At 40.3% G+C, this 14,263-nt stretch overlaps 1 protein-coding gene across 1 annotated transcript in view; it reads left to right on the top strand.

Moving 5' to 3' along the window:
• Window positions 1–235: 235 nt before the first annotated feature.
• The window catches only part of LOC127009429 (constitutive coactivator of PPAR-gamma-like protein 1), a 68,762-nt gene continuing 54,734 nt past the window's right edge, over window positions 236–14,263 (top strand). Inside the window, exons 1-5 of the mRNA XM_050882524.1 lie at window positions 236–390; window positions 6,508–6,826; window positions 11,766–11,938; window positions 12,027–12,140; window positions 12,874–13,020. Of these exons, the coding sequence (XP_050738481.1) occupies window positions 6,619–6,826; window positions 11,766–11,938; window positions 12,027–12,140; window positions 12,874–13,020 (642 nt within the window). The 5' untranslated portion in view covers window positions 236–390; window positions 6,508–6,618. The remainder of the gene's footprint in view (window positions 391–6,507; window positions 6,827–11,765; window positions 11,939–12,026; window positions 12,141–12,873; window positions 13,021–14,263) is intronic.

Below are 14,263 nucleotides of genomic sequence, written 5' to 3'. Positions count from 1 at the left end.
AACTTGTACTATACACGACAATTACTACATGTCCACCCAGGTAGATGGAGTTGTAAGGAACAACTGCTGTTATTTCTGATAATAAACTTTGACGAATTCGCAGAATACGAATGATTTTCAATTGTATTCGAATACGAATGAGAATACTTTGATTTCTATCAATAATTATTCGAATACGAATACACGCAAATACGGTATTCGAATGTATTGGAATACGATTACCGAATACGAATACTCCATCCCAGGCGGTCTTAGGTAAATTTGACATTGGCGGGCTGGCTGCGCCCTCTGCAGCTAGGTGTGGCCTGACGTCACCGCCCCTCTACACCAGCTAAAGTGACTATATCCAGACAACCCTCATCAGCATGGAGACACTCACGCCACAGGGAGGTGAGTAAGGTGTCTCCGGGGCGGCCTGGGGCGGTCAGTGGGGCTGTCAGCGTGGAGGTCCTCAGCAGGAATCGACCCGCCCCGGTGGTGGTGGTGGTCATGCCGCCTGCGCCCAGCCAGGAGCCAGCACTCAGCAGCCTCCAGCCGCTCAGCACCAGTCAGGAGCAGCAGTGGAGTAGCAGTCTGGGAGCGAACAAGGCCCAGGGACATCTGCAGGCATGAGGTGTGAAGACGATACCTGAGGGTGCCACGGTAGAGGTTAACAAGTGGAGGAGCCCGAGGGTGTGGAGGGAGGTGGGTGGTGAGGGACAGGCACAACACACACACCCCCATACGAATATACGAATAAGGTGCGTGATTAACAATAACTACATGAGAACAATTAACGAACCTACACCACACAACTGTACACACTCCTGCTGTCACCTCCCCCACCTGTACCTTCACTACTAACCCATTTCCTCTTCTTCCTATACCCTTGATCAAAAAAAATAAAGTTCCTCGCCGTACATGTAGTAATCATATAAAGAGTTACACAAGTGAGCCAATAGCCATAGTTCCTAGATGGTCATTGCATGCCTAGTGTATTTCAAGCCTAACCTGGTCTTGCCTAAGTTTGATACACCTTGATTAAAGTTTTGTGAAGATAAATTTGCAGATTGCAGCTCATCCCAATGTTATTATATATAAATGTTGGAGATGTATCACACATGTTGGGTAATGTTTGTCCTGGAACCATATATGTGTTATTTCTAAGTAAGCATTTGTTTAGTATATATGTAATTCTGAATCACAGGATCACATAGTTCTGGCTCCTGCTCTTCCCACCCTCCCAGGCCAACCTTGTAAAATCCCTAAAATTCTAATGAGAGTTGTGGTCTTCATGGAGCTTAGCTACTGCTTAGAATAGGTGTTTACTATCCATGATGTAAGGTTTGGCAGTTGCAATGTATTGATTTCTAAATGCAGCCCTATTACTACTTGGAATTACCATTTTATACATCATAATTATCATAGTAATTATGAAAGCTTCCTACTGTTTCAGTTCACAAAACTGGCATTTTACAGTCTTTGAAATTTTATAACATCACCAAAGAGTGTAGATTGTAACGAGGGGACACTCACCCGCTTCCCTATGGGAAACCTGTAACTGGGTCAGCGGTGGCGCTCCAAGCGGCGAGCGCGTAACTTGTGATGGCAGTTGTATGTTCTGGCACCCAACACACCCATCTTTGGGCGAATGTTACCATTTATGTGGTTTGTTACGATGTGCTCTGCGTTTTTACTGTCATTTACATAACGATGCACTAATTGGGAAAGCTTACTAATATTTTAAAGAAAATAAATGAGTTGATAATACATAACAGTGTCCCTCATCATTGACAGCTGCATATAAGTTGCTGGTCACTGACAGCTCATACCTACCTCTCCACTTGACACACCTCCGACTGTGGTTTGTATCTTTATCTAAAACTACTAGCACCATATGTTCATTTTGTTATCACTTGTAGGCTGTAACACAAGTGCAGCCTCTTATAGCAAATAAGAGAGGTTATATCTATGTAGATAGCCTAGAAATGTTACTAGATAAAGCACTTGTAACCTGTAACACAAGAATAGTATGTTATAGCAAGTCAGAGAGGCAGTACTTGTGTAGATAGCCTAAAGATGAGTTATATTTTAGATACGGCAGTACAAAGAGATAATATTCTTAATAAATTAATATAACCACTTATAGGTCCAGGTGGCTGACTGGTGGTGGTGGTGGTGATGGTGGTGTGGCTGGCTTATTGACTGAGGTGTCTGGCCAGTGCAAACTCTGTAATCTTTATGAACTGTGACTGAAAATACATAATTAACCTTTCCCCACTAGACTATTTGCCGACGATAGTTTACTGTTTAGAGCAGTAAAGACTAGTGACGACTGCAGACTACTACAAAACGACTTGGACGCCCTCGAGCAGTGGGAACGCACCCGGCAGATGCACTTCCGACCAGACAAATGCAAATTATTAAGATTCACCAGAGCACACAACCTCATCCATCACACTTACACTCTCCACAATTCAGATTTAGAATCAGTTCACACACACAAGTACCTTGGTATATCCATCTCTCGACTAACTAGAAATTTAACACTCACATCGACCATATCAGTGCCACAGCCAACAGAACGCTGGGGTTCCTGAGGAGGAATTTACAAAACTACACACCTGACATTAAACACATAGCTTATGATACACTTGTGAGACCAACACTGGAATACTGCTCCATGGTGTGGGATCCTTACACACAGAAACATTGATAGGTTAGAACAAATCAACACCAAGGCGGCTAGTTTCATTACAAACAATTACACTCGAACGCCTTGCATCACAACACGGATCAAACAATAGATAAACATGGAACCTCTTCACATACGCAGACAAGCACACAGACTTACACTTATGTACAAGATCACAAACACTCATATTGACATTGACATATAAACATACCTACACAATGCAAACAGTCAACGTACTCGTAACACACACATCCATAAATACCAAACATATCACACTAACACTGACGCACACAAGCACTCATACTTTCCACGCACCATACGTGACTGGAACAACCTCCCTCATCAGATTTTAGACTGCAATACAATAGACTCATTCAGAAAACAAATACACAATCACTTGTCACCACAACACACCAACACTTAACAATTACACTTGATTCACTTCCCTCCCCTGCACACTCGGCTCCCCCGACCCCCAACAGCCAACAAATATGCGTGTTATGCACCTGTACAGGTGCCCTGCGCATCATATATTCAGATCCAGATCCAGATCCTTGTTCTTTGTAAATTGAAAAAACTATAGTTTAGGCCTTTTCTTGTGAGAATTAATGCCATTTATAGCAGCACAGAACTGAGTGCTCGTCATGTTGTTTATTATATCCTTCACCGAGTAATGTTATGTATGCGCCGCTTGGTGCACCACCATCGCCCCGATTACAAGAAAATGTCACAAGTGTCCCCGCTTTACTATCTGCACTCTTTGGTATCACTTCTTTAATAGATGGTTGAAACAAACAATATTTTACTATTATTTCAGATTGTGCAATATACCAGATATATATATCTTATCACCATTTTGAACCCTTATCCTCATAGACTTCTACAAACTCTCCTAGATACCCATGAAACCATAATATCTAATGGGTAGATTAGCTTGGGTTAAAAGAATATTTTTGTTTTTTCTGGTAGCCAGCATTTCTGCCGTCCCTAAGGTTCTCATAGTAAAAATTGCGCTTGCATGGCTCAGATCTGTTCAGTTGTTTAAGGCATGAAAAATAAACAAGATACATTTATAAGGTCTGCAGTGCTTGAGATATTTCCCATTCCATGCAGCGTCACTACACACAAAGTGCCAACAATAACAGCACTTTGTTCAGTAATAAAATTCTCAACTAGTGGAATAAGATTACCAAATATTTTTATAATTTCTCAGCTGTGTACTGCACGACACACTAAACTAGTCACATTTGTAAGGCCTGCACAGCTTCAGAGTGCCAGCTATAATGATCAACACTGTCTCTAACTCTTGGTTGAGCTGGGCCATGCATGTGCAGTTGTTACTAGAACATCAGGGATTGCAGGACCTCTGGAATCTACACTGGAAAACTGAATTATCAATAACCCTACCTGAATTAAATCACAGACCTATGTTGTGTAGTGGTTAATGTACCTAACTCCATTCCTGGTGACTGATAGGTAACAGGCAAGAATGTGAGGAGACTACCCATCCATCTCCACTCCACCCAGCTATTTAAGCTGGGGTCTCAGTTGTGAGCCAAGCTTGCTAACAGCTGCACCACAGAGCTTGAATAATACATTTGTGACATTTTTGTAAATTTTTTCATTGCTATGGTTTGCAAGTATATATACTCCGCTGTGATTGGCACGTATTTCGCCTGCACTGGTAGCCTGGTAACATATGCTCCCAGGACTTTCTCTGCCTCTGTGGTGGATAGTGGAGTGTTTCCCGTGTGGTATTTATTTGTTGGATTTCCCCTCTCTAGGTACATGACTACATTTTCCTTCATTGAATTGTAGCAGTCACTTATTGCTTCACTCCTGTAGCTTGGTGATGTCTTCTTGTAGGAAATCCACATCCAATGGGTTAAGAGCTGATCTTATAAAAAAATGAAGCAATTGAAAATATGCCATGGTTTGCAAGTATACTTTCTCTAGGAGTGATCTTATAAAAAAATTGAAGCAATTTAAAATATGATTATAATTGAAATCAAGGTAGAGTACATCTGCTGATAGTCATTACTGTACTATAATAGTTACAGTGTAATGCCCCGACAAGCTTATTTTCCATCCTTCCTATTTCTCAACACAGCCTCTGCGTGTATCGAAATAACACGAGAAATTAATCAAGACAAAGTGAGGGTATTCCCCGGCTGCCTGGGATTGAACCCGCGACCAGCGTGACGGGAGAGCCACTCCTTACCGAGTCGGCCAAAGAGGTACCCCACTGGCTAAGTGGGTTATGGGAGGCTCATTCATCAGGCCGTCGCCGCACTACATGGCTTTCCCCCCTATGTAGATTAATTTCTGTGTGTTGACAATGTCCCTTTGAGACAACTCCACAATGTCCCTTTGAGACATACCTCCAACTCTTCCCATTTTCTATTACCCTCGGAGCATGGGCCATCCTACCTGTTAACCCTTCGGGGAAACTCAACAGAACTGCAGGAGAGGATGCCTACTGCTATGCCACCACTGTAATGCTCCGACGAGCTTATTTTCCATCCTTCCTATTTCTCAACACGGCCTCTGCGTGTATCGAAATAACACGAGAAATTAATCAAGACAAAGTGAGGGTATTCCCCGGCTGCCTGGGATTGAACCCGCGACCAGCGTGACGGGAGAGCCACTCCTTACCGAGTCAGCCAAAGAGGTACCACACTGGCTAAGTGGGTTATGGGAGGCTCGTTCATCAGGCTGTCGCCGCACTACAACAGGATGCTTCAGAATTGTGGGAAATGCATCTTTCTGTTCTCAATGAAGTGGGCATTCATCAAATTATATTCTGCATTCATTGTTTTAGGAAAACATGATCTTCACATAATTATAATGAGACTAGTGTACCTACATTAATGCAGTTGTTTGTTTGATTACACATCCCAAATCAGATAAACTGAAATAAGACGAAACAGCTGTAACTAGATTGCACCAAATTCTCTTGTCAGTGATGCCATGAACGGTAAAATATTCCATTGTATGCCATACAGTGTAAAACAGTTAATTCAATAATAGACAACTGACTGCCATACCCTTCATCTAGGGGCATTAATGAATTTTTTACGAGTCTTGATTTGCCCAAACTTCTCATTTGGTTTCAGTAAATGGCTCGGAAACAGTTCACCTTCCTCAGGTTTCCCCAGGTATCCATTTATTGACCACCCAAAAGGGAAGATGAACAGTTGGGTGAACTGTACACCAACTGACTGGGCTGGAATTTGAACCCTGGCCTGGGGATTCAGAGCTAGGCATGCTAACCCTTGCACCACATAGGCATTACTTTCTTATATACATCATCATATACATTGACTTTGTATGGTAGGAAACCAGTATATTTTAGAAAGGATATCCAGATTTCGTACTCTAAATTTTATATATATATATATATATATATATATATATATATATATATATATATATATATATATATATATATATATATATATATATATATATATATATATATATTTTGTCCTTAGATTTTGTTGATAGTAGTATATTTCATAAATTTAACACTTAACCGTACCTGGTTTGACAAAATTACTGAAGCACAAATAAATACCTCCTCATTATTTTTTTAATTGTGCTAATAATGTTTTGAAATATTTCCTAAATGTCAAAACCTTTCACTTAAACAACTGTAAAGCTAAAATGGCTTTATATTTTGAGGCTTCACATTAAGAGCTTGTGATTGGCCTTAGCTTAGTTTTATAAATGAAAGGAAAATACTATCATTATGAATTTTCTATAATTGTTTCGTAAAGTAGGATTCATTAATATTTGCTTTAAAGGTATCTAAAAGTATATTTTCTTTCTAGGTGTTAATATGAAGAGGATGGAGTAATCAGGAACAATGAAAAGACTGCATAAAAAAATCTGACATTCAAAATTTATCAACCCATATTAAGAAAAATAAATTAAAGCTGAAAATGGCTATTCAGGATCTACAGCGCTTCTTAGAATCCCAAGTACCAGGTGCGTGTGTTCCTGTGGACCTCCTGAAGATTGCTAAAAGTGTGGGAATCCGGCGCAGCAACCACCGCAATGCTCCACGTGGACTTTATGGACATGTTCCTCTCACCCTTGTTGTGGATGGGGAGTACTGCCTTGACAGACTCTATGGTGGATTCTTCTCAGGTAAGACTACAGAATTTTACGTTAGACAATATTTTCCTGGATCACACGGGTTAAATCTAAAAAATTATCAGCTGGAATGTCAGAAAATATTGATTATTAAACATTATATTTCTATGTGCCCATTGTTTTCACATAATGTATTTTAGCAAAACACACACACACACACACACACACACACACACAGGAATTAAGGGTTGTCCAGGAGGTAAAGGTAATCCGGGAGTGAAGCGGAGCATCCAAAATTAGCGGTTGCTATTCGAATTCTCCTTGTACGATGAAAGAATGTTCTAGAATGTAATGTAAGAGACAAGGGCACTGGCCCGCCGCGTGCGCACCAGTCAGCTGTTAGACGCCTCTGTGGCAAGACCTCAGTGCTTGAACAGTCTGCTGCAGTACAAGCGTGTGAGCAACGTGGCCAGGTGCTTTACAATACACTATTACTACTACTGCTACAGGCCGGCACATCGCGCTGACACACTTCAGATTAACCTGTTCTGATAACCCTCCAACCATAAGTATTACCAGTATCTTGTACCTTTGGACCCATTGGGAAGGGGTATTTGGGGTACATTTTGGGAGGAAGGATCTGGTTATGTCACTGGTGAGTTGCGGTGTGTGATTCTGGCCTTACCAGTGTGTGTTGCAAACAATAAATTCGCAACAACACATACCTGGACAGAGTATATAGATGGAGCCAGTTATGGGTGATGGAATTTAATACAAACAAGTGCCATTTTATGGAAATGGAGAAAAGTAAAAAAAGACCAAGGAAAACATGCAGTATGGGAGAAGAAAACTTAAAGTGTACATGAAATAGATTTGGGAGTAAAGATGCAAGACACACTATCCCCAGAAAAGCACATAAACAAGCTGTTTGGAGAAACCTACAGGATGATGCAAAATATAAGGGTATCATTCCATTTTATGGACAAAAAAATGATGAAGAAAATAATAACAACAATGATAAGACCAAAGCTGGTATATGCTGCAGTTGTGTGGTCACCTCACAAAAAGAAGGATATCAGAAAGATGGAAAGGATACAGAGAATTGCAATTAAAATGGTCCCAGAACTCTCAAATATGATGTATGAAGAAAGATTGAAGGAGATGGACATGACAACACTGGAACAAAGAAGGGAGAGAGGAGATCTGATCACGCTGTATAAGGGCCGAGTCACACATACACGGTTCAGTGATACGGTTCATTGCGGATAGCTATCTGCAATGAAACGTTTATCCATCCGCCACTATCTGTAACAGTCCGCACGGAACTGTGGAGGGGCTGCGGTTGGTTTGAAATGTTAAAAAATACCGCAGCATGCCGCCACGGCTGAGCATCCGCAATTGAAACGCAGTGGCGCTGCAAGAGATACGCAATAAATCCGTATTGTGCGCAATCGATCCGTATTGAACGTAGTCGATCTGTATTGAACTTATTTGATACACAGTGAACCGCAACTAATTTTAAGCTGGGGTCACGCATACATGGTTCAGCGATATGGTTCACCATGGATAGCTACCCGTAATGAAACGTATAGCCATCCACCACAATCCCCCACTATCCGTAACAGTCTGCACGGAACCGACAAAATTCAATCCGCAGTGAAACGTATCGCTGAACCGCGTGTGTGTGACCCCAGCCTAAGTTGATAAATAAGTTTGATGAGGTGGATAGAGATGATCTTTTCTTTGACAACACTCAGCTATCACTTTCTTCAACACTTAGCATCCTCGGTCTATCCTTAACTCAAAATCTCAACTGGAAACTTCACATCTCTTCTCTTACTAAATCAGCTTCCTCGAGGCTGGACATTCTGTACCGTCTCTGCCAGTTATTCCCCCCCGCACAGTTGTTATCCATTTACGGGAGCCTTGTCCGCCCTCGTATGGAGTATGCATCTCATGTGGGGGGGCTCCACTCACACAGCTCTTCTGGACAGAGTGGAGTCTAAGGCCCGTACCAAGAGTCACGAAGGTTTAGCGACGAAGATCGAAGGGAAGGACGGTGCGTACCTATAGTCACTAGAATTTTTGGAACGAAGGTCTGCGGGAGAGACGAAGGGAAGGCACAGTCTACCCTGTGTCTTCCCTCAGACCTTCGAGGAAAAATATGTTTATTTTCCAAATTTGGCGTGACAAATAGTTGCAGTTCAGTCAAAACAACCTGAGAAAATATATTCCCTAATTGGAAAGTCATATATTATAGTTGCAGCGAATATGTTTGTCTTGTTTACAGCAACAGCACGTGCCTTCAAAGCACAGAGGTACCAGCCAGGCGGGAACCTTCGTGGCTCACATTCTCCAACGATCTATGGGTTTTCAAATTCTTTCTCATTTCAGTTAAGACATCTGGCTCTGCAAGTGCAAACAAAGGGTATCTTAATAATTTACTGCATGCAAATAACGATTAATAATGGAAAAAAACATGAAATAATAAATAATAACTGTTGAATGTGATGCTAGGCTATTTCAAATATATTAGGCTACCTATGTTATTTATACATGCAACATCAAAATTCCTTTTGTATAGACACTTGCAGAGTCGTATGTCACTTTATATTCCTTAATGAGATGAAATGTGAGTATCTGAAAGGCTATAGATCGTTCGAGAATGATCATACTATACTGTTTGATATACAAAGTTGTTTCTTTGTGTCCTTGTATGGTATATTATTGATGCAAATCTTCTGTTTGCAGTTCATATACGATGGTTTGAGGATTTTTTGTATACACAAACATTCAAATGATCTTCACTCAATCACAAACTCACAATGCGCAGGTGCCACATCTGTGTTCATGAGTGGGCAGATGGAGTGAAATGGACAATATTATGGCTGTAATAGCACCATGGAGGTATTATATCTCCATGAATAGCACTGTGTGTTTGTATGTGTGTGCATGCACTATATCTGGTAGGTGAAAAGTAGGCTGCAGTGTGTGTATGTGCATTTACCTTCCCGAGCGACTTGTGGTAAGGATTGAAGGCACGGTCTGAGGCCGTGCCTACATTGTCGAAGGGAAGGTACGCGGCTCGACCTTCATGACTCTTGGTACGGGCCTAAGGCTCTTCGTCTCATCAGCTCTCCTCCTTTTACTGAAAGTCTTCTACCTCTTAAATTCCGCCGTCATGTTGCCTCTCTTTCTATCTTCTATCGATATTTTCATGCTGACTGCTCTTCTGAACTTGCCTACTGCATGCCTCCCCTCCTCTTGCAGCCCCGCTGCACTCGACTTTCTGTTCATGCTCATCCCTATACTGTCCAAACTCCTTATGCAAGAGTTAACCAGCATCTTCATTCTTTCATCCCTTACACTTGTAAACTCTGGAACAGCCTTCCTTCGTCTATATTTCCTCCTGCCTTTGACTTGAACTCTTTCAAGAGGAGTGTATCAAGACACCTCTCCTCCCGAAATTGACCTCTCTTTTGGCCACTTATTACTTTTGTCTTTGTGGGAACAGCGATTAGCGTTTTTTTTTTTCACACCTTTTTTAGTTGCCCTTGCGTTGTTTCCTTAGCTGTAAAAAAAAAAAAAAAAGTCAGCTTCTCCATGGGCCGGAACAAATAAGCGCTTATATAGTGTTTTCAGTACCCCGAGTTTTGTGATCCTTGAGTTTAGCGCTATACCTTTGGAATGAAGCAACCGTGAAACTCGGGAGGGTACTGTACATTCCACATACCGTATTTGACGGCTTATAAGATGCACTTTTTTTTCCCCCAAAAATGTCCCTGAAAATCACCCTGCGTCTTATAAGGTCAAGATTCAGCTTTAGGTCACTGGCTAGTGAAGTTTTAGTGCAGCCGTGGCGCTTAAATTAAACTGTAAACCTCTCTGCAAATGTAAACAAGATGGCAATCGCATTTACAGCAACAACAGCAACTCTCTTCTAAAGCAACATGTATAATAGTTGTACTTACCACTACTTCTTATAAAATGACACCAGTCAGGAAGAAAATTAAGTGACTTAATGCTTGTACCTAAACAAACTAGTGGACAGTTGTACACCAAACCTGACAACACGTGCAAGACGCGCCTCATTTCCTTAGTAGACAGAGATCATTGAGGTAAGGCAGACCTTCTTCATAAAACTATTCAACTTTGTTTGATAGATAAACACAAACAATACATGGATAATATTGACGAATAATTGAGAAGATTGGTTATTATTTGATATTTACAAGTGCCAGCTTTCTCCATTTTGCATATATCTTTTAACATTCTTACTTTACATACGTGCTCAACAAACATTGAAGCACATTCAAGTTTGAAATTTCACAAGGCTTAAAAATGTACTAGAGTATTACAACAACTAGAATTATGATGTAGAATAATAATAAATAAATATGATGCACAAACTTTAAACCCGTTACCCCTCTGAATGTCGTTGTCTCTGCCATGTTTGTTTACATCTCAAAGCAGTTCCCTTGAGTCTATAAGAAGGACCAATAATATTCTGGAAGGCCCCAGCAAATATTAAGGGTTTTAAATGTAAAGTATTGGGATTCGATAAGGATCTGAATACATATGAAACTTTAATAATGACCTGATAGTGGGGAAGGCTACAAATGCCTGCCGAAATTGGGGGGTGCGTCTTATAAGCCCATGCGTCTTATAAGCCGTCAAATACAGTAGCTACTATCTGTTTGGGTCCAACTGGCTCATAAGAAATAACACTCCCACAGAGAATAGAGGCTGGTCCAGAGACAGTGAACTTGTGTGGATATAACTATTTAGGACATACAGAATTCTTTTCTTCATCCTTGTCTATTCAAAGTCTATGTAAGACTTCTCATATTTTACCTGTTGCTAATGTTAAAAATATTTGTATAACAGCTAATGATTTCTTAATGGGAAATAATGATGAATCTAAGTTAGGTATTTTTGAAATTGAATCATTTTGAATGCATTCTTGGGCATAAGTTAATGTTTACTTCCTCAGATTGGGTGTGTGGAGGACAGTGGAATCGTATGGTGCAGTTTTTAGCAGTGCTCATGCAAACAGTCCAGAATAATAACATTGAACTAGCTGTGTTCTTCAATGGTGCTCTTGAACAACAGCGGCTCGGTGAATGGGCCAGGCATGAATGTTCCCTTAGGAAAAATGTAAATTCTGTAAGTATTATTTTCATATGTTCATTTGTATGTAAATATGTCCAGTGGCAAATTAGATTTATATTTACAATACCCTGCTTCCCCACAGGTACTAAAGCATGTAACAGTGAAAGGTACACCACCACCCAAGGTTTGGTGGGTTGCACCTGTTGGTCTGCGCACCTGTCTTCGCATGGCTCTACGCCATCTGAACATACAAGTTGTAAGTTTTTTTTATAATTTTTTCACGGGATATAAACATAATATGGCAGTAAAATGAGAGATTATTCACAAGTTGTTCTAGAATAAAAGGTAGGTAGGTTTGTTATGGTAATAAGATATTGAAGAAAGCTACATAATAGTGTTAATTTAGGAATATGTAGAAAACTAACATTTGAAAATAGTTGATTGTAGATCATCTTGCTTTGAATTTTGTAGCACCACTTGTAGTGGAACAATAACGACATTATGGTTATTGTCATTTCATGGTCAAATCTCAAGGTGATGGGTATGGTGGGTTTTACCTTGCTATTTTGCAGTAGCTATTAAATCTCTCACATCAATCAAGGTTCACGCTAACTAGTATCCACAACCAATACCTAATACAACAGTCAGCTGGCTTCCATCCCTTCTGTTGGGCTGTTCTGGAGTGTGCACCATCAGAATTTCATTTTTGTCATCTTCCTTATCATCAGTATGTAGGGCCAGGTTTAAGCTGATTGGACCAATTGCACTTAATTGGGTGCCTGACCTAAGGGGACCCACAACTATGCACACATTTATGGTGATGAAGAGTGCCATTTAATACTTTAAAAAATCACTAATCCAAAATGACAGATCTGTTGTTATCAGAATCAATGGACTCTTACTAAATATCTCATCTGACAAAACCTAAAGCATAAATTATTGCCCTTTCATATAGGTAATAATGATTCCCTACTTTATTGTCTCTCCAGTTATGCACAATGGATGACCATCATCAAGAAGTCATAGCATTTTGCCGTGAAAATAATTACCATGGTCTGATGGCTGAGGATGCTGAGTATATAATATTTGACCCTCCTCGGTATTTCTCATCCCACCAGCTCAAGCTAACGTACAAGGTAAGTTTGTTATGACTCTCTTAAAACAATTTATTGGTATTATTTTTATTACTTCTTTTATCACAAACTTATCCCAGCCTAAATGGGATAAGTTTACATTTATGCCACCGTTAACTGTTTTTGAGTACCATGTGTGTTACTTTCTTTACAACTAAGGGGCATTAAAGTGTTGCATATGGACTGACAAATCACCAACAGCAGAGATGCTCTGAAAATTTCATTCTTGGATAGACACCGTTGTATGCAGATCTGTGTTCCAAAAGACTGCTGCATCCAAACACAACCATGCATCACTATATTGTCTGTGTATATGGGCATAGACAGTGGAGACCAGAACTGAGCACCACAAACACATGTACAAACCATGGAATCAATTTTATTTTATTTTGGTAACCCTTTTATTTTTGGTTACCTTTAGAGGATGTTATTAAGTCAAGAATGATATTCTTGGTTATGAAGGGGTTAACAATCATCTAATCCCTCAAACTACCGTCCCATAGGTTTACTTTTTGTCTTTCAAAATATTTTGAAACAGTCCTTAACAGGAAAGTTCTTAAGCATCTCTCAACTTCTGACCTTATTTCTGATTGCCAGTATGGGTTCCACAAGGAGCATTCTACTGGCGATATTTTCCTTTTTTATCCGATTTAACATCCTCTCAGCTGTTTTGGTGAAACTTTTGCTGTTGCCTTAGACATCTCAAAAGCTTTTGACAGAGTCTGGCACAAAATTAATCTTTGCTCTCCAAATTACCTTCCTGCAGTTTCTATCCTTCTCTCTGTACTGTTATCTCCAGTTTCCTTTCTGGTCGATCTGTCTCTCCTGTGGTGGACAGTCACTGTTCTTCCCGTAAACAGTGATGTCCCACAGGGCTCGGTCCTATCTCCCACTCTTTCTGTTGTTAACCCTCTCGCGCACGATGACGCGTTTCACATCATCAAAGAGTAAAAGGTCCTGGCGCAAGATGACGCGAAACGCGTCATAAAAGTTAAAAAAAATTATTTAAAATTTAGTTTTCGGTAAAAGTGAGTCAAATTTGGGAGCGTCATTTGTTGGGATAAGTTTCTTAATGGTAACATATGGCAACCTTTCTAAGGAGTGTAGATGAGGACCTTTAAGCGATTTTTATTTGTTAGCCTACTCTGACGGGAGAGGAAAAAATACAGTTTTTTTGGTGTAACTGGAACTAATAGGCGTATGAGGATTTTGAGGATACCATAAGAATCCTCACTAGATTTCGCTT

Source organism: Eriocheir sinensis, chromosome 40 (genome assembly GCF_024679095.1).
Source record: "Eriocheir sinensis breed Jianghai 21 chromosome 40, ASM2467909v1, whole genome shotgun sequence".
Taxonomy (NCBI): domain Eukaryota; kingdom Metazoa; phylum Arthropoda; class Malacostraca; order Decapoda; family Varunidae; genus Eriocheir; species Eriocheir sinensis.
This window is presented reverse-complemented; position numbering and strand designations above follow the sequence as displayed.